The sequence below is a fragment of the Cucurbita pepo genome, chromosome 11 (assembly GCF_057944985.1).
Source record: "Cucurbita pepo subsp. pepo isolate OVF chromosome 11, ASM5794498v1, whole genome shotgun sequence".
Classification (NCBI taxonomy): Eukaryota; Viridiplantae; Streptophyta; class Magnoliopsida; order Cucurbitales; family Cucurbitaceae; genus Cucurbita; species Cucurbita pepo.
The window spans coordinates 14,951,576-14,970,174 of NC_141808.1; the positions used below are offsets into that span (position 1 = coordinate 14,951,576).

At 34.7% G+C, this 18,599-nt stretch overlaps 3 protein-coding genes across 3 annotated transcripts; 2 read left to right on the forward strand and 1 right to left on the reverse strand.

The window, feature by feature from the left end:
- The first annotated feature begins 3,319 nt into the window (after positions 1 to 3,319).
- On the forward strand, positions 3,320 to 4,901 carry LOC111805549 (putative pectinesterase 29). The gene is made up of 5 exons (XM_087128673.1): positions 3,320 to 3,477; positions 3,543 to 3,702; positions 3,861 to 4,091; positions 4,175 to 4,422; positions 4,542 to 4,901. The coding sequence occupies exons 1-5, from the start codon at positions 3,320 to 3,322 to the stop codon at positions 4,696 to 4,698; spliced, it is 954 nt and encodes a 317-aa protein (XP_086984799.1). The 3' UTR covers positions 4,699 to 4,901.
- Positions 4,902 to 11,744: 6,843 nt separating this feature from the next.
- LOC147790404 (uncharacterized) lies at positions 11,745 to 12,198 on the reverse strand. The gene is made up of 2 exons (XM_087128674.1): positions 12,089 to 12,198; positions 11,745 to 11,985 (listed from the first exon to the last, which is right to left on the reverse strand). Exons 1-2 carry the CDS (start codon positions 12,196 to 12,198, stop codon positions 11,745 to 11,747), a joined length of 351 nt encoding a protein of 116 aa, XP_086984800.1.
- A 4,108-nt stretch (positions 12,199 to 16,306) lies between these two features.
- On the forward strand, positions 16,307 to 17,713 carry LOC147790405 (putative pectinesterase 29). The gene is made up of 5 exons (XM_087128675.1): positions 16,307 to 16,506; positions 16,572 to 16,731; positions 16,845 to 17,120; positions 17,204 to 17,451; positions 17,557 to 17,713. Exons 1-5 carry the CDS (start codon positions 16,349 to 16,351, stop codon positions 17,711 to 17,713), a joined length of 999 nt encoding a protein of 332 aa, XP_086984801.1. The 5' UTR covers positions 16,307 to 16,348.
- Positions 17,714 to 18,599: the final 886 nt, after the last annotated feature.

The window sequence follows — 18,599 nt, forward strand, 5'->3', positions numbered from 1 at the left end:
TTTTTTTTATTAAAGGACGAATGAATATTCAAAATTGAGGACTAAAATATAATATATGAAAATTAAAAAAAAAAATTATTGAATTTTATTTTAAATTATTTGTCTCTTTATATATCTTAAATTATTTGTGACTTTAAAGTGGGGATTTGTTGAATGCTTTTCTTAATCTTTGACCAATTTAACAAGCAATCAACTTTATTAGCACAATATATTTATAAATATTTTATTTATTTTTTTTCACTTTTTTCAAAGAAAAAAATATATTTTGTATCAATAAAATTTAAATTTATAAGTAAAATATAAAAAATATATTAATATAAATTAAAAAAAAAATAAAGAAAATACATCACGACACAATGTCTTAACGTCGATTATCAGAATAAATTTTTTATAATTTTTAATTATATTTATATTGACTTTAACGAGATTCTGTTCGATTTCAGACAAAACTTGATGTAGCTCGTTACATCAACTAAAAAGATGTTTAAAGAACTTTAGAAAATCGAATCAGCTAACCCGATAAAGCTTAATACAAGCTAATCAACGAAAACTCGTTACATTAATTAGATTTTTTTTGATCGGGTAACTTTTGAAAACCTAAACCAATCTGTACCCGATTTCGTGGGTGTGTTCAAACGTCTTAATCTTAAAGATTAAGGAAAAACAAAATGAGGTTCATTATTATTAGCAAAAAAAAAAAAAAAAAAAAAAAAAAAAAACATGCACAACCTCACTTTGTCTCCATGTCTTGTCTTCAAAGCTAGGCAAATTCCATCTTTTGTTTTTAAAAATGCTTCATCTTTCTCTCTTTAATCATTAATATGGATAATGTATATACAATATTTTAGGGTTAAATTATCCATTCAATTTATCGTTTTTTTTATTAATACGAATTATTAATATTTGAATATGTGACGTTTTTTTATCTACGTGATCACGAGCTGATGTTGTTTTACATCGATAATTATGTTAGCTGACTATCTTACGAGTTTAACGTTGAGGTGAAAAAAAGAGAGGAAGAAATTGGTATTTTTTTCAAATGGGTAAAACACGGTTTTAGAGATAGATACTAAATCGTACTTTAAAAACATTTTCAACTAAACAGAGAATGAATGACGTTTTGATATCGAATTGTTTGAGCGTTTTTCAATTTCGATGTAGTTTCTTATCGTTGGTAAATGTAAAAAATAGTTAACGATAAACTTCCCTGACGTATGGATGAAGATTTAGAGGAAAAAACTCGAATATTATAAAAATTTCTAAGAAACTCGAGAATGAAATTATAACAGCCAAAACTCACCGCTAGCAAATATTATCTCAAGATCGAAACTTGGCTCTGATATCATGTGCAACAACTTAGCTCACCGCTAGCAAATATTGTCCGACTTTGACCTCACGGTTTTAAAACGCGTCTACTAATGAGAAGTTTCCATACCCTTATAACGAATGTTTCGTTCCCCTCTCTAATCGATGTGGGATCTCACAGAAATTAGAAACTTTGTTCTTGTAGATGACTTTTTTTTTTCTCCCTACATCTATGTCGTCAACTAAGGTAGTCATTGATCAGCACGGGAGAATTGAATTACAAAACAACACCTGAACGTTACAATAGAGACATAACTGAAAAAACACTCAAATGTCGGGACAAAAACGCATGTTAGCAATTTATTTGTGTCGGGTCGAGTTTAGTATTATAATCGAGAAAGAAGTATGTGTTGGGAAGCACTAATTGGGTGGGGGGGTATCAGCTAGAAATTTGTTTTCATGCAAGGCAATGATTAATAGGGAAAGAGAGGCATGTGGTTGTTTTTGTTTTCATGCCACTTTCAATCATGTGCCTATATGTTTCTTTATTTTCTCTTTTGGATTCTTGCTTCTTTTTGGGATGTGTCTCTTTCTCTTTTATGATTCTCTTCTCGATGGTCAGATATTTATGTATTTTATGACTCACTTGCGTGGTTGGACGGTTTATGTAACGACTTATGTTTAGGATTCAGATTGAATCAAGATTTAGAATTCGAATTCGACACTTGATGACATCGGACATGGTCAAGTGACCTATTCCTTACTTCTTAAGAGTGAAGACTATATTTTGTGACCCGTCATGCAACATATGAACGGATCTTCACTAAAAGCTGGCTCCATTGACGGATGGATAAGACCTCTCACTATGACAAGAGAACAAAGAAAGCCGCACGAGATCCTTGTAGTTTTGCCTACTGCTATTCAGTAGTATAGTAGTCTCGATAACAAAGCCGACTTTGACCCTTTGCTTAGTAACCCCTCGAGCCTCTAGCCACTTTCGAAACTTCAATCTCGAGGTTAAAGGACCAAGATCTTTCATATGAAACTGCTTAACAAGATGTTGCAGACCAACATGAGTCATTTCAGTATGCTTTGTGCTCATTTATATGCATTTCAGGAAAATTCGTACCACGTCACTTAACATAGAATTGCTCTAAGTAAATCACTTTTGACCATGTAATTCCTATAATTGAGCCATCGAGAAGGAAGGTGCAACTTATTAGTTGCCTCGGTTGTTTGGAGGCTTTTATTTATTTATTTATTTATTTTTATATTTGCCACTAAATTCTCTGAGTAAAAATATCCAACTTCTTCATGCCATTAAAGATGTATACTGATTGGATTAGAAAAAACGTTTGGACCAATTCAAAATTTCGGGTTGGTTGAATTGGTGACAGGAGGAACTTGAATAGAGTTTCCAACCTAGCTGAAACCATTATTTTCAAGTTGGTAGGGTTGACCCGACCAAACAATGTCAACCACTAACTGAATTTGGGTATTTGTAAAAATTCAATCAGTCCAAAGAGGAAAAAAAAAAAAAAAAATCTAACATAATCCAACCTTAATTGAGCTTTTATGGTTTTAGTTGGTAGTCTAAATTAGTCTCGTTTAGGTCATATGAACACTGGTTAGCAATATTTATATAATTAGTTAAAGTAAGTTTATAATTTTCTAAAATAAGAATAAAATTAACTAAGGTTTTGAAGTTCATGCCCATCTTTAAGCTCTATTAAAGTTGGAATTCTTTTTGTTCCATTGTATATTCAAAGTGCCCATTTGACTGCACGAGAGAGGGAGAAGGGAGATTTGATAAGGTATGCCAATTCATAATATTATTATTATCGTCCCGCACTCCTTTTCCTATTCTATTTATTCACTGTAAACGAACAAAGACTCAAGTTTTCGAATATTTTTATTAATATAGTCAATTTGCAGATTCCAGCTCCCTTCTGAACTCAAAAGAATGCAGCTACTATCTCCATTTCTCTTGCTCTTCACCCTGTTTAATGCTGCAATGAACTTTACAAGGGCCATTGACTTTAAAATTCAATCCGTCATTGTTGTTGACAAGTCTGGCAAAGGCAATTTCAAGACCATTCAAGCAGCCATCGACTCAGTTCCACTTAACAACAACAAATGGGTTAAGATTAAAGTCAAACCTGGTGAATACAGGTAATACAACACATGAATATGCTTAATTCTAGTGAGGTTTATGTTCTAATATGGTCATTTTGTAGAGAAATGGTGACAATCCCGTCAAAAAAATCATTCATTTATCTACAAGGGGGTCACCGCAGTACGACGGTTATCACTTTCGATGGTCATCAACAAACAAATACTAGCGCTACATTTAATTCAATGGCTGATAACATTATTGCAAGAGGCATTACCTTTGAGGTATTGCAGCTTCTATAAACTAAACTTAAAGCTCATAGTTGAATGATAAGTATAAGTATAGTATGCATCTGAGCAGTCACAAAAGACATCGATTGTTCAATCATTGATCATAGTCTATCTTGTATGAATTGTTGTTTTTATGCTTGCGTTGCACGCAGAACTCCTTCAACCTGGCAAATGCTCCACAATTGTTTGTTCAAAGTGCTAAAACATTCTATACACAAGCATTAGCTGCAAGAATCTACGGTGACAAATCGACTTTTATCAACTGTGGATTCAAAGGGTTTCAAGACACATTATGGGATGTAAAAGGCCGCCACTATTTCAAAAGTTGTTACATTGAAGGTGCCATAGATTTCATCTTTGGTAATGGTCAATCAATTTATGAGGTAATCAGTTCGACTTCTTTTATCTGCAAATTGTCATTGGCGATGCTCTACTAATAACACAATGGGAGAGACTAAAAATGCAGGGCTGCTTGATATATGTTAATGTTGGACTTCTCCCTGAAGTCAACCAAGGATACATTACTGCACAAGGTCGACAATCCGCAAACGATCCAAGCGGATTTGTATTTCAACAGTGCACCATAACGGGGTCGGGCAAAGCTTTTTTGGGGAGAGCATACAGTCCTTTTTCCAGAGTAATATTCAAAGATACGAACATGGGGAAAGTCGTAGCACCAGAGGGATGGGATGCCTGGCACTTCAAGGGCCAAGAGTAAGTTCAAAACCTAAAAGATAAAAAAAAAAAAAAAAAAAAAAAAAAAAAACAAAAAGCAAAAGCTTTTCGAGTTCTAGATTTTATTGTCAAGTTCTAATTCGTGTTACGTTCTGTAGGACAAATTTTGTGTACATCGAGTCCAATAGTAGGGGGATAGGATCTTCCCCTTCCAAAAGGGTTCCATGGGCAATGACGCAGGGAAGCTCACAACTAAGCGGCTACTCCGTCAAATCCTTCATTAACCAAGATGGGTGGATTCCCAATTTCCTTTGAGACACTCTTATATATGAACTCACGATGATTAGGCCTTACTTGTGTGAACTCACCCTGTCAATAAGTTTAGGGTTGTTTAGTTTCATATTTTCCTTCTACAAGCTCTATACAAATTTTATAGGAAATTTGTTTTGTGATTTGTGTTTCTTTTTTGTTTCCAAGCTTTCTGTTTGGAAATGCTTCGTTATAAAGAATAAATGAAATTTGAGAGCTCTATTCATGTTTCAAACTACACAATTTCTTCGAACGTTACTTGAGAATTAACTTCAATCTTTCTATAAAAGATAACATATCATTTAGGACATGAGTTCTCTCATGGAGACACTTGATTAGTAGTAGTTTTCGTGCACAAATTAGAACTCACCTTAGAATTCAAAGAAAAGAGTAACTACCTTTCTCTTTTAAAAGAACCATATGAGGGCATTCGTCTTGTCTGCATATGAGGGCCACAACCCACTCTCTTCATAGTATGGTTGTGACACTATGCAGAAAAGGCCAAAAGTCAATTCTAAGAGAACGAAGGGCATGTTTTGAACCGATTATGAAACGGCTAAAATGACTTTTGTCATGTTTAAGACCACTCTCAATCGTGTCTTCGAGATTATCTAAAATCAACTTAATACTCAAGTTCACAATTTTGAACACAATTATCTTACCAGAAAAATTGGTCGAACCTTCTTAGGGTCTTTTTGGGATTCTTATTCCCCTGTTTTTAAAGAAATTTTCAACACTTCATATTAGACCTTCCACGTTAGGAATGTCCAAACTTTGAGTCATCAAACTAAGTATAAGCAAACTATATTCTAATAGCACATGATCTCAAGTTTCAACATACAATCACGGTTCAGCAATCCTAACTAATTGAAATTTACCCTAATTTTCCAATCGGTACAAAATAATGAAATTCATGGATCAAATTCACCAAAAAAAAAAAAAAAAAAAAAAAAAAAACCATTACCCTTCCCATTTTATCTTTATTTTTGTGTAGGTATCTGAAAATGGGAAGTGGCAGAGTCTGAGTGGAGTACTTGATAAAACATCCAAATTCTTAATGGTGAACAACCATAGCGAGATTAGCTAGATTCTTCTTCTTGCGAACATCATATGCATCAAACGCCATTGAAAATTGCCCGCTGAAGATTGGTTGCCATTTGAGGAAGCAGAATCGAACACTGACATGGGGAACGTGGGGAGAGCATATGGTCCTCTTTCCAGAGTTATATTCGAAGATACTAACATGCGTTACGTGGTAGCACCCGGGGATGGATTGCCTGACACTTCAAGGGCCATGAGTAAGTTCACAACACAAAAGATGAAAAAAAAAAAAAAAAAAAAAACAAAAACAAAAGCTTTAAGAGTTCTAAGTTTTATTGTCTAAGTTCTAGTTGATGTCACATTCGGTAGGAAAAATTTTGTTTACATCGAGTCCAATAGTAGGGGGAAAGGATCTTCCCTTTCCAAAAGGGTTCCATGGTCAAAGACGCTGGGAGTCTCACAACTAAATGGCTACTCTGTGAAATCCTTCATCAACCAAGATGGGTGGATTCCCGATCTCCTTTGAAACACTCTTATATGTGAATTGATGATGATTAGACCTTAATTCTGTTAACTCACCCTGTCAATAAGTTTAGGGTGGTTTAGTTTCATATTTTCCTTCTACGAGCTGTATACCAATTTTATAGGAAATTTGTATTGTGATTTGTGTTTCTTTTATGTTTCCAAGCTTTTTGTTTGGAAATGCTTCATTATAAAGATAAAAAATGAAATTTGAGAACTCTATTCATGTTTCAAACTACACAATATCTTCGAACATTATTTGATAATTAACTTCAATCTTTCTATAAAAGATAAGGTATCTTTTAGGATATGAGTTTTGTTAAAGATCACGTGTTTATTTAGATTGCTGTCAGTTATTATCTGAATAAATCTACTCATCGTTAGGAGTTGATTTAGTTTTGATTTGTTTACTGGATTGTTACCAGATCTTCTGCAGTGTTTTAGGTAAATTTTCTAAATATCTTTTTGTATTTTGTATATATAGAACTTTCTTGCTCTTCATAATATAATTTTCTCATCAACTATTCAATCACTCATTCTTTCATTAACAATTGGTATTAGAGCCGTCTTCTTAAGGGATATGTGAGATAAAAATGGAAGGAGAATCCAGTTTTTCAGCTGTTGCTCCACAAGTTTTCGATGGAGACAATTATCAAATGTGGGCAGTTCGTATGGAGACTTATTTGAAGGCCTTGGATCTTTGGGAAGCAATAGAAGAGGATTACGAGGTCCCTCCACTTCCAGCAAATCCTACTTTAGCACAAATCAAAGTACAGGAGGACAAGAGTACTCTAACAGGCTTCCAGCAAATCCTACTTTAGCACAAATCAGAGGATTCATGGAATGAATGTCCTGAATTTGATTAGGGATTTTGAGTTGCAGAAGATGGAGTCTGAGTCGGTGAAAGAGTACTCTAACAGGCTTCTCAGTATTGCCAACAAGGTGAGATTGCTTGGTTTAATGTTAAATGATTCCAGGATTGTTGAAAAGTTGCTAGTCACTGTTATAGAGAAGTTTGAAGTCACCATTACTACTCTGAAGAACACCAAAGACTTGCCAATGATTTCTCTTATAGAACTCTTGAACGCTTTACAAGCACAAGAGCAAAGGAGGTCTCTGAGGCAAGAAGGGGTGATTGAAGGTGCCTTACTTGTTAAACATCAAGACAACAATAGGTATAAAAACAGGAAAAATTTCAAAAACTAATCGACGAATGGAGATTCATCTGTTAATTATTAGAAGACAAAAGGAGGAGGTTTCAAAAAATCATATCAACCTTTACGCCATTGTGAGAAGAAAGGTCATCCACCATACAAGTGTTGGAGAAGACTTGATGCCAAATGCTCCAAATGCAATCAGCTTGGACATGAAGCTGTGATCTACAAAGACAAAGGTCAGGTGAAAGAAGTAGATGCACAGGTAATTGATCAAGAAGTAGAAGACCAATTGTTTGTGGTCACTTGTTTCTCAGACAAAGAATCAAGCGAAAGCTGGTTGATTGACAGTGGGTGAACAAATCATATGACATATCACAAGAAGTTTTTTGAGGAATTAAGAGACACTGAAGTCAAGAGAGTGAGGATTGACAATGGTGAACAATTGGAAGTCAAGGGAAAAGGCACAGTAGCTATAACAAGCTAGGAAGGTACAAAATTTATTCCAGATGTTTAATTTATACCTAAAATTGATCAAAATCTCTTAAGTGTTAGTCATTTACTTGATAAGGGCTATAAGATGTTATATGAGAATAAGTAGTGCTTGATCAGAGATGCTAGTGGCAAAGACTTGTTCAATGTTGGTGCATGTTTGATTCAGATTATAAGATGAGATAATGGTAAGGAGTACACTTCAGAAACTTGTAACAGGTTTTGTGAGAAGTTGGGATTGAACATCAATTGACAGCACCATACACTCCTCAATAGAATGATATCAGTGAAAGGAGGAATAGATTAATAATGGAGATGACGAGATGCATGCTTTATAAGAAGGATCTTCCAAAACATTTTTGGGGAAAAGCAGCAAACACTGTTGTGTGCGTCCAAAATCGAATTTCAACAAAAGTTGTGAAGGACCTGACACCATTTGAAGTTTGGTATGGTTACAAACCTTCTTTAATGTTCAGAGTATTTGGGTATCTTTGCTTCACTTACATTTCATAGGTCATGCGTGATAAGCTTGACAAAAAGACAGAAGTTGGCATCTTTGTTGGGTATAGCACTATATCCAAAGCTTACAGAGTTCTTCAAGCACACACTAGTCATGTTATTGTGAGCCGAGATGTTCATTTTGTTGGAAATGAGCAATGAAATTGGTAAGAACTAACGAAGGTGAATCAGATTTCTAATGCACCAAACAATTTAATCTTTGGTAGCATGTTAGAAAAGTCTGAAGATGAACGACAAGATACTTTGGTTGATGATGCACCTGTCAGAATAGGAGCTTTTGGTGATCGAAAAAAATAAAACTAGGGAGTTGATTGATCGACCTCTAAACAGAAAGATAATTGGAGTAAGATGGGTGTTCAGGAAAAAGCTTAGAGTTCACAGCATCTAAATAAGGAGGAGTGCTAAAGATCATGTGTTTGTTTAGATTGCTCTCAGTTAGTATCTGATTAAATCTCCTTATAGTTACGAGTTGATTTAGTTTTGATTTGTTTACTGGTTTGTTACCAGATTTTCTGCCGATTTTTAGGTAGATTTTATAAATATATTTTTGTATTCTCTCTGTATATAGAGCCTTCTTGCTCTTCATAATATAATTTTCTCGTTAGCCATTCAATCACTCATTCTATCACTAACAAGTTCTCTCATAAAGACACGTGATTAGTAGTAGTTTGCGTGCACAAATTAGAACTCACCTTCGAATTCAAAGAAAAGAGTAATTACCTTTCTCTTTTAAAAGAACCATAAGCCCTCCAAAAGAGGCATTTTTTGCATCCACCTATGTTATTACGTGTCATAGTCATACATTTTCAACTTTGCAATGAAATGATCTTAACACGATTACGACAACCGTTGAGGGGAACCCAAACCCCATATACATTTTTCGCCCACCTTTGAGGCTTCGTCGGACCTTAGACGAGGTTTGTCTTCGCCAACCGAATATAACTGGTGGAGAGTCGACACCATACCTCCCCTAAGGTACATTCTAAGGAATTTTCAATCTTCCTGGAGTAGACGTAATTTTGCTTAACGACCATACAGCCTTGTGGAGCGTCCGTTCAATGTCTGATTGACACCAAACTTTGCAAGCATTCATATTTCATATGGATGGACTTAGTGGCTCAAATTCCCCCTATAACCCTAACTTTTAAGGTAAGGTTCGGAGCCCTACCCTGCACTTCATCAAGCTTATCTTTGTTCCTCTTGTCCACTCATTGGCTCCATCACAGTGATGCCTCATCTTAGCTTTAATGCACATTCCTTTGGTGTGTTAGATGATCCACCGTCCTCCTCGGTTGCATCATGGCATTCGTCTTGTCTGCACATGAGGGCCACAACCTACTCACTTCATAGTATGGTTGTGACAATATGCAGGAAAGGCCAAGAGTCAATTCTAAGAGACAACGAAGGGAATGTTTTGAAGCGATTATGAAATGGCTAAAATGACTTTTATCATATTTAAGACTACTCTCATGCGTGTCTTTGATTATCTAAAATCAACTTAATACTTGAGTTTACAATTTTTGTTAGTGAAATTATGAGTGATGGAATGGTTGATGAGAAGGTTTATTATGAAGAGCAAAAAGGCTCCGTATATATATACAGAGAATATAAAAAGATATTAACAAATCTACCTAAAAATCTAGTAACAAACCAGTAAATCAAATCAAAACTAAATCAACTCCTAACTAGAGATTTAATCATAAACATTAACAGAAAGATACTAACTGATAGAAATATAAAACAAGTGATCTTTAACACTCCTCCTTGTTTAGATACTGCAAACTTCAAGCTTTTTCTTCAACACCCATCTTACTCCAATTATCTTTCTGTTTAGAGATCGATCAACCAACTCCTAGGTTTTTTTTCTCGATCTTCGAAAGCTCCTCCTGCATTGCAGCCATCCAATGTTGATTGTTTTTTTTGCTTCATGGAACCCTTTAGGCTCACAAAAAGCTACATTACACCTTTGATAAATATCAGACAACAACCTTGTACCTCTGACAGGTGCATCATCAACCAAAGCATCTTGTCGTTCATCTCAGACTCTTCTAACATGCAAGCTTCAAATGGTGTCAGGTCATTCACAGCTTTTGTTGAAATTCGATTTTGCAAGTACACAGCAACGTTTGCTGCTTCTCCCCAAAAACGTTTTGGAAGATTCTTCTCAGGAAGTATGCATCTTGTCAACTCCATTATGAATCTATTCCTCCTTTCTCAGACGCCATTATGTTGAGGAGTGTATGGTTCCGTCAATTGATGTTTAATTATAGTCTCTTGAAAAAACCTATTAGAGGTTTCTGAAGTGTACTCCTTGCCATTATCTGATCTTATAGTTTGAATCAAGCATGCACTTTCATCCTCAACTCTGGCTTTGAATTTCCAAAATACAACCGCAATTTCTGACTTTTGGTTCAAGAAAAAGATCCAACACATTCTTGTTAGATCATCAATAAAAATAATGTAATAAAAATTACTATTTAATGATGGTGTTCGTTGAGGACCACAAAGATCAGTATGAACCAGCTGCAGCTTTTTTTAGGCTCTCCATGCCTGTTTAGGAAAGGGTTACCTATGTTGCTTCCTAAAATTACAAGCACGACAAAGAGACATGTCATCATCAATGTCAGTGAGTCCTTCTACCAGCTTCTTTGATTGCATCTGAAGCAAACCTCGATGATAAAAGTGCCCAAGTCTTTTGTGCCATATCTTAGTGGCACTAGCTCTTGATATAAAGGTCATCTGCTCTTTCTCCATTGGATTTAGAGCAAAGCTTTTTTCTTTCATTTTGACATTGAACAAGTCTTTGCCACTAGCATCTCTGATCAAACACTGCTTATTGTCAAATAACATTTTATAGTCTTTATCAAGTAACTAACCAACACTTACGAGATTTTGATCAATTTTAGGTACAAATAAAATATCTGGAATAAATTTTGTACCTTCATAGCTTGTTCTTGACTTCCAAGTGGTCACCATTGTCAATCCTCACTCTCTTGACTTCAGTGTCTCTTAATTCCTCAAAGACCCCACGTCATATGTCATATGATTTGTGCCCCCACTGTCAATCGACCCGCTCTCGCTTGATTTTTTGCCTGAGAAACAAGTGAACACAAACAATTGATCTTCTTCTTCTTGATCAACTACCTGTGCATCTACTTCTTTCACCTGACCTTTGTCTTTGCAGACCACAACTTCATGTCCAAGTTGATTGCATGTGGAGCATTTGGCGTTGGGTCTTCTTCAACACTTGTATGGTGGACGACCTTTCTTCTCACAATGGCGGCAAAGTGGATAGGATTTTTTCAAACCTCCTCCTTTTGTTTTCTAATAATTGGCAGATGAATCTCCATTCGTCGATTGGTCTTTTAAATTTTTCTTGTTTTTATACCTCCTGTTGTCTTGATGCTTAACAGGTAACGCACCTTCAATCACCTCCTCTTCTCTTATGCTTGTAAAACATTCAAAAGCTCCGTAAGAAATCTTTGACAGGTCTTTGGTGTTCTCTAGAGTAGTAACGGTGGCTTCAAACTTCTCTGGAATAGTGACCAGCAGTGTTTCAACAATTCTGGAATCGTTTTAACACAGAACCAAGCAATCTCACCCTGTTGGCAATGTTGAGAAGTCTACCAGAGTACTCTTTCACCAACTCAGACTCCGTCATCTTCTACAACTCGAAATCTCTAATCAAATTCAGGACTTTCATTCCACGAATCCTCTCATCTACTTCATATTCAGTCTTGAGGTAATCCCATATTTCCTTTGCTGTTTTGAGAGACATTATTCGCATGAAGATCATTTGAGATACGACTTCAAATAGGCAAGCTTTTGTCTTTGATTTTCTTGTCTTCTTTTACGTTTGTGCTTTGATTTGTGCTATAGTAGGATTTGCTAAAAATGGAGAGACATCATAATCCTTTTCTATTACTTCCCAAAGATGAAGGCCTCCAAATAATTCTTCATATGATCTCAAGTTTCAACACAATCACTATATCTCATCAGCAATCCTAACTAATTGAAATTTACCATAATTTTCCAATCAGTACAAAATAATGAAATTCGTGGATCGAATTCACCCAAAAAAAAATTATTACACTTGTGATTTTGATTCTCTATTTTTTGTGTAGGTATCTAAAAATGCGAAGTGGCAAAGTCTGAGTAGAGTACCGGATAAAACATCCAAATTCTTAATGGTGAATAGCCATAGCCAGATTAGCCGAATTCTTCTTCTTGCGAACATCATATGCATCAAACGCCATTGAAAATTGCCCCCTAAAGTCCTACAAAACTGTTTCCAAACTACAAATAATGTTTATTGCAATCTTAAATGTTGATACTACAATTTAATTTTAAAATTTGTGTTTATTAAAATTATAAATTAAAAAAGATTATATTTAAAATTTCAAAAATATAAATTGAAAATTTACGTTAATTTTTAAAAAATTGGAAATGGAAAACTAAGAGATTTATTATAAATTTGTTTTTTAAAAAAAGTTTGTATACTTATTTGATACAAAATAGACATAAATCTCAAAATTAATACATCTTATAGGAGATCATCATCACTCTTACAAAATAATCAGTGATACTTTCTTCCTTTTTCATCTCTACGACCTCAAATTATCTCTTACTTCAATAAGAAGAGATTTCCTCTACTTTTTAGCTTCCACGGAACTTTCAGTTTATTGAGTCCCAAACAATTTTAATTTGAGTTTAGGTCATATTATACATATTAGTCCATTTTAAATATAATAGACCAAGTTATAAACTTTTGAAATAGTCAGAGTTATATATTATGACTTACGTGTTTTGAAAACATCTTTAAAACGACACAACAAAAGACTAAATAAAATAAATAAGCGTTTAAGTTTAAAACATCTTATTCTAGCCTAAGTCAAAGAAAATAAATACCACTATCCTATGCATGTGCCATGGTCTCGAGTTGCGATGCCGTCGTCAGCCGTACAAGAATGCCTTGCCTTAACCTGAAAAATGTAGTAGCACATGGCTTTTGTATTTAAAGAAATACTAAGTGAGTGACCCCACTATCGGGGTTAAATTCAAGAACATGTGAATGCAATGACGGGACCTATCCTTTCAATCTATTTTCCTATGGTACTGTCCTAACGGGTAATTTGGAAGTGTATCATCTACTCTACACACAACCCATACGTGCGGGTATGAGCTCACCAGTCAGTTCGCACACCGCTGGGCCACCTTACTTGTCGGGCGAGCATACACTCGGACTCTCCCTAGGCCGGACACCCGTTACAACTAGTAACCATCACAGCAGCGCTATGAAAAACATAACGATCATTGTCCTGTCATTGGATGTACGCGTCCGTACCCTCGTGATGGAATAGGAGAATTCCCCTAAATGCATGAGCACACATAATGCATGAGGTCCCCAACATTTCTACTTTTATCATTAATGAATATAACCCCGCTATCATCTTTCATGCTTAACATGTCATTTCTCATTTTTCAGTCTACGTATCATACATAATCCTAACGGGTTACATTTCATTTCATTTATCGTGATATCATGTCATTCATAACATGTTGTATACATACAATTTAGAAAAGATAACATGACGCTCCATGCTTTTAACATGTCGTTTCATAAAGTGCAATTCATACAACAATTACCTCAAAAATAACATATCACATCACAATATATCGTATCATAAACATGTCATATTGTAAACACTTCGTGGTCATATCGTTCCCTAACTTATCATAGCCTTAACGTTTTTATACCTATCACAGTCATATCGTTACGTGAACGTACCTTAGCCATATCATCACAGGAATGTATCCTAACGCTATCGTTCTATCAATCTATCACAAACGTATCCCTTTCTACCCATATCCTAACCATATTCTTTCATCAATCTCCCCTATTCATAGCACTCCGGTATGTTAACTAATCTTAATGTTTCATGAACGTATCTTACTCCTATCGTTTGATTTTGTTTCGTGCATCATTCTCGTATCATATATCAAACATATCCTTCAACACATCGTACCATAATTATTATCATACAATCCACATATAAGCATACCGATTCACAGATAATTCACACATATCAGTATATATGATACGTGTGATCCCATGGCATCAGTTTCAAGTTTGAACTCTATAACATTATCTCTAATCTACCTTGGTCTATTGTTAAAAGTCTTGAAATGTTATATATATATATATATATATATATATATATATATATATTATGCTATCTTCACTAAATATCTTATTTTCTATTATTATTGTTATAGGGAATATACAAAATTGAATGGAGTTTATTGTCCTCTCATATTTCCGTTTTTATTTTTAAATTCTGTTCACCAAGATTTTCCTCAATCTTCCCTCCTCACTTATGATTGATTGTATAAATAGATTCTCATTCCCTAAACAGACATTCCTACTTAGTGTTTACTTATAATCATCTCTAAATTAATTTCTTATAATCATCTCTATAAATGAAAAGGGAGACCAAGATCATCTACGTCTCTTGAAAGCCATTTTACTTTGTTTTTCTCAATATTTTCTATTTATTTTTTGGACGAACTGTGATATTGTCCCGTGGGTTGAGGTTGAGGAGAGAGGATGGGATTGGGATGAGAGGTTAGCAGAGAGGGGTGAGTAAGTTTTATTTATTTATTTATTTTATTTTTAAGAGTTATTTATTTATGAATTATTATTATAACTATTATTTTGACGCATATTTTTTAATTTGTTTATATTTTTTATATTATATTATATTATATTATATTATATTATATTATATTTTATATATATATATATATATATATATATATATATATATATATATATATATATATATATATATATATTTATTTGGGCTATTACAGAGAATTTCAACATCGGTGCTTTGATACCATGTTGAGAGTGAGAAATAAAATTGGGATCGAACGTGTGTATTCTCATTGATATTCATAACGTTTAAATAGGATAAAAGCTATCATATCAACTAATTCCTACCAATAACAAAAATATAAACTAATTAAATATTGAGAATAAAATAAAATTTTGGGTTGGTTGAATTGATAAAAGAATTTGAATAGAGTTTCCAACTTAGCTGAAACCTTTATTTATTAGTTGAGTTGGGGTAATTTTTTAAAAAAATTGTACTCATCCATAATACAAGTTTTATTAATAACTAAAGTTTAAATATTCAACATTTACTAATCACAGTATAGTACTAATATCGACTACAATAGTCAAATATTCTTAATCTTTGTAAAAATAGGGAAAGGTTGGATCGGGTTGTAACCATGTTTTCGAGTTGGTAGGGTTCACCCGACCAAAAAATGTCAACCACAAACTGAACTTGAGTATTTATCTTTCCAAAAATTCAATTCAATCCAAAGAGGAAAAAAAAAAACATCTAATATAATCCAACCTTAATTCAGCTTTTATGGTTTTAGTTGATAGTCTAAATTGGTCTGGTTATTAGGTCTATGAACAATATTTATATAATTTTATATAATTAGTTAAAGTAAGTTTGTAATTTTCTAAAATAGGAATAAAATGAACTAAGGTTTTGAAGTTCATACCCATCTTTAAGCTCTATTAAGGTTAGGAATTCTTTTCGTTCCATTGCATAATCAAAGTGTCCATTTGACTGCAGAAGAGAGGGAGAAGGGAGATTTGATAAGGTACGCCAATTCATAATATTATTATTATTTTCGTCGTCATTTCATGGGCTTAATTTAAATAATTAGACTAAATTAATGAAACTATCCCAAACTAACCATAAAGTTTAAAGATCTTATCGAGACAATTACCAAGTTTTTGAATATTTTTATTAATATAGTGAACTTGCAGATTCCAGCTCCCTTCTAAACCAAAAAGAATGCAGCTACTATCTCCATTTCTCTTGCTCTTCACCCTGTTTAATGCTGCAATGAACTTTACAAGGGCCCTTGACTTTAAAATTCAATCCGTCATTGTTGTTGACAAGTCTGGCAAAGGCAATTTCAAGACCATTCAAGCAGCCATCGACTCAGTTCCACTTAACAACAACAAATGGGTTAAGATTAAAGTCAAACCTGGTGAATACAGGTAATACAACACATGAATATGCTTAATTCTAGTGAGGTTTATATTCTAATATGGTCATTTTGTAGAGAAATGGTGACAATCCCGTCAAAAAAATCATTCATTTATCTACAAGGCGGTCACCGCAGTACGACGGTTATCACTTTCGATGGTCATCAACAAACAAATACTAGCGCTACATTTAATTCAATGGCTGATAACATTATTGCAAGAGGCATTACCTTTGAGGTATTGCAGCTTCTATAAACTAAACTTAAAGCTCATAGTTGCATGATAAGTATAAGTATAGTATGCATCTGAGCAGTCACAAAAGACTTCGATTGTTCAATCATTGATCATAGTCTATCTTGTATGAATTGTTGCTTTTATGCTTGCGCTGCACGCAGAACTCCTTCAACCTGGCAAATGCTCCACAATTGTTTGTTCAAAGTGCTGAAACATTCTATACACAAGCATTAGCTGCAAGAATCTACGGTGACAAATCGACTTTTATCAACTGTGGATTCAAAGGGTTTCAAGACACATTATGGGATGTAAAAGGCCGCCACTATTTCAAAAGTTGTTACATTGAAGGTGCCATAGATTTCATCTTTGGTAATGGTCAATCAATTTATGAGGTAATCAGTTCGACTTCTTTTTTCTACAAATTGTCATTGGCGATGCTCTACTAATAACACAATGGGAGAGACTAAAAATGCAGGGCTGCTTGATATATGTTAATGTTGGACTTCTCCCTGAAGTCAACCAAGGATACATTACTGCACAAGGTCGACAATCCGAAAACGATCCAAGCGGATTTGTATTTCAACAGTGCACCATAACGGGGTCGGGCAAAGCTTTTTTGGGGAGAGCATACGGTCCTTTTTCCAGAGTTATATTTAAAGATACGAACATGGGGAAAGTCGTAGCACCAGAGGGATGGGATGCCTGGCACTTCAAGGGCCAAGAGTAAGTTCAAAACCTAAAAATAAAAAAAAAATAAAAAAAATAAAAAAAAAAGTTTTCAAGTTCTAGATTTTATTGCCAAGTTCTAATTCGTGTTACATTCTGTAGGACAAATTTTGTGTACATCGAGTCCAATAGTAGGGGGACAGGATCTTCCCCTTCCAAAAGGGTTCCGTGGGCAATGACGCAGGGAAGCTCACAACTAAGCGGCTACTCCGTCAAATCCTTCATTAACCAAGATTGGTGGATTCCCAATTTCCTTTGAGACACTCTTATAATATGAACTCACGATGATTAGGCCTTACTTGTGTGAACTCACCCTGTCAATAAGTTTAGGGTTGTTTAGTTTCATATTTTTCTACAAGCTCTATACAAATTTTATAGGAAATTTGTTTTGTGATTTGTGTTTCTTTTTTGTTTCCAAGCTTTCTGTTTGGAAATGCTTCGTTGTAAAGAACAAATGAAATTTAGAGCTCTATTCATGTTTCAAACTACACAATTTCTTCGAACGTTACTTGAGAATTAACTTCAATCTTTCTATAAAAGATAAGATATCATTTAGGACATGAGTTCTCTCATGGAGACACGTGATTAGTAGTAGTTTTGGTGCACAAATTAGAACTCACCTTAGAATTCAAAGAAAAGAGTAAATACCTTTCTCTTTTAAAAGAACCATAAGCCCTCCAAAAAAGGCCTTTTTCGTGTCCACCTATGTTACTACGTGTCACAATCATACATTTTCAACTATGCAGTGTCGTGATCTTAACACGATTACGACAACCCTTGAGGGGAACTCAAACCCCATGCACATTTTTTGCCCATCTTTGAGGCTTCGTCGGACCTTAGGCGAGGTTTGTTTTCGCCAACCGTATATAACTCGTGTGAAATCCAAGCTAGTTTTTCTACACAAGCTATCTGCGCGTGCAGGTTCAATCTTCTGTGACCCGATCGACTTGCCTCTATACTAGACTAAGTAATTCGGCTCGACCTCGCCTCTAGTCGGGGTCAAGGTCTCTCAATGCAACATTGCGTTTATCGAGACATTGGTCCCTCCTGTGTCCATGCCGTATCATTTACGAACTTTGTACTGAATGGTGGGTGTATGATCCAACCTCCGACACATGGGGTGGAGAGCGATGATGGCACATTCG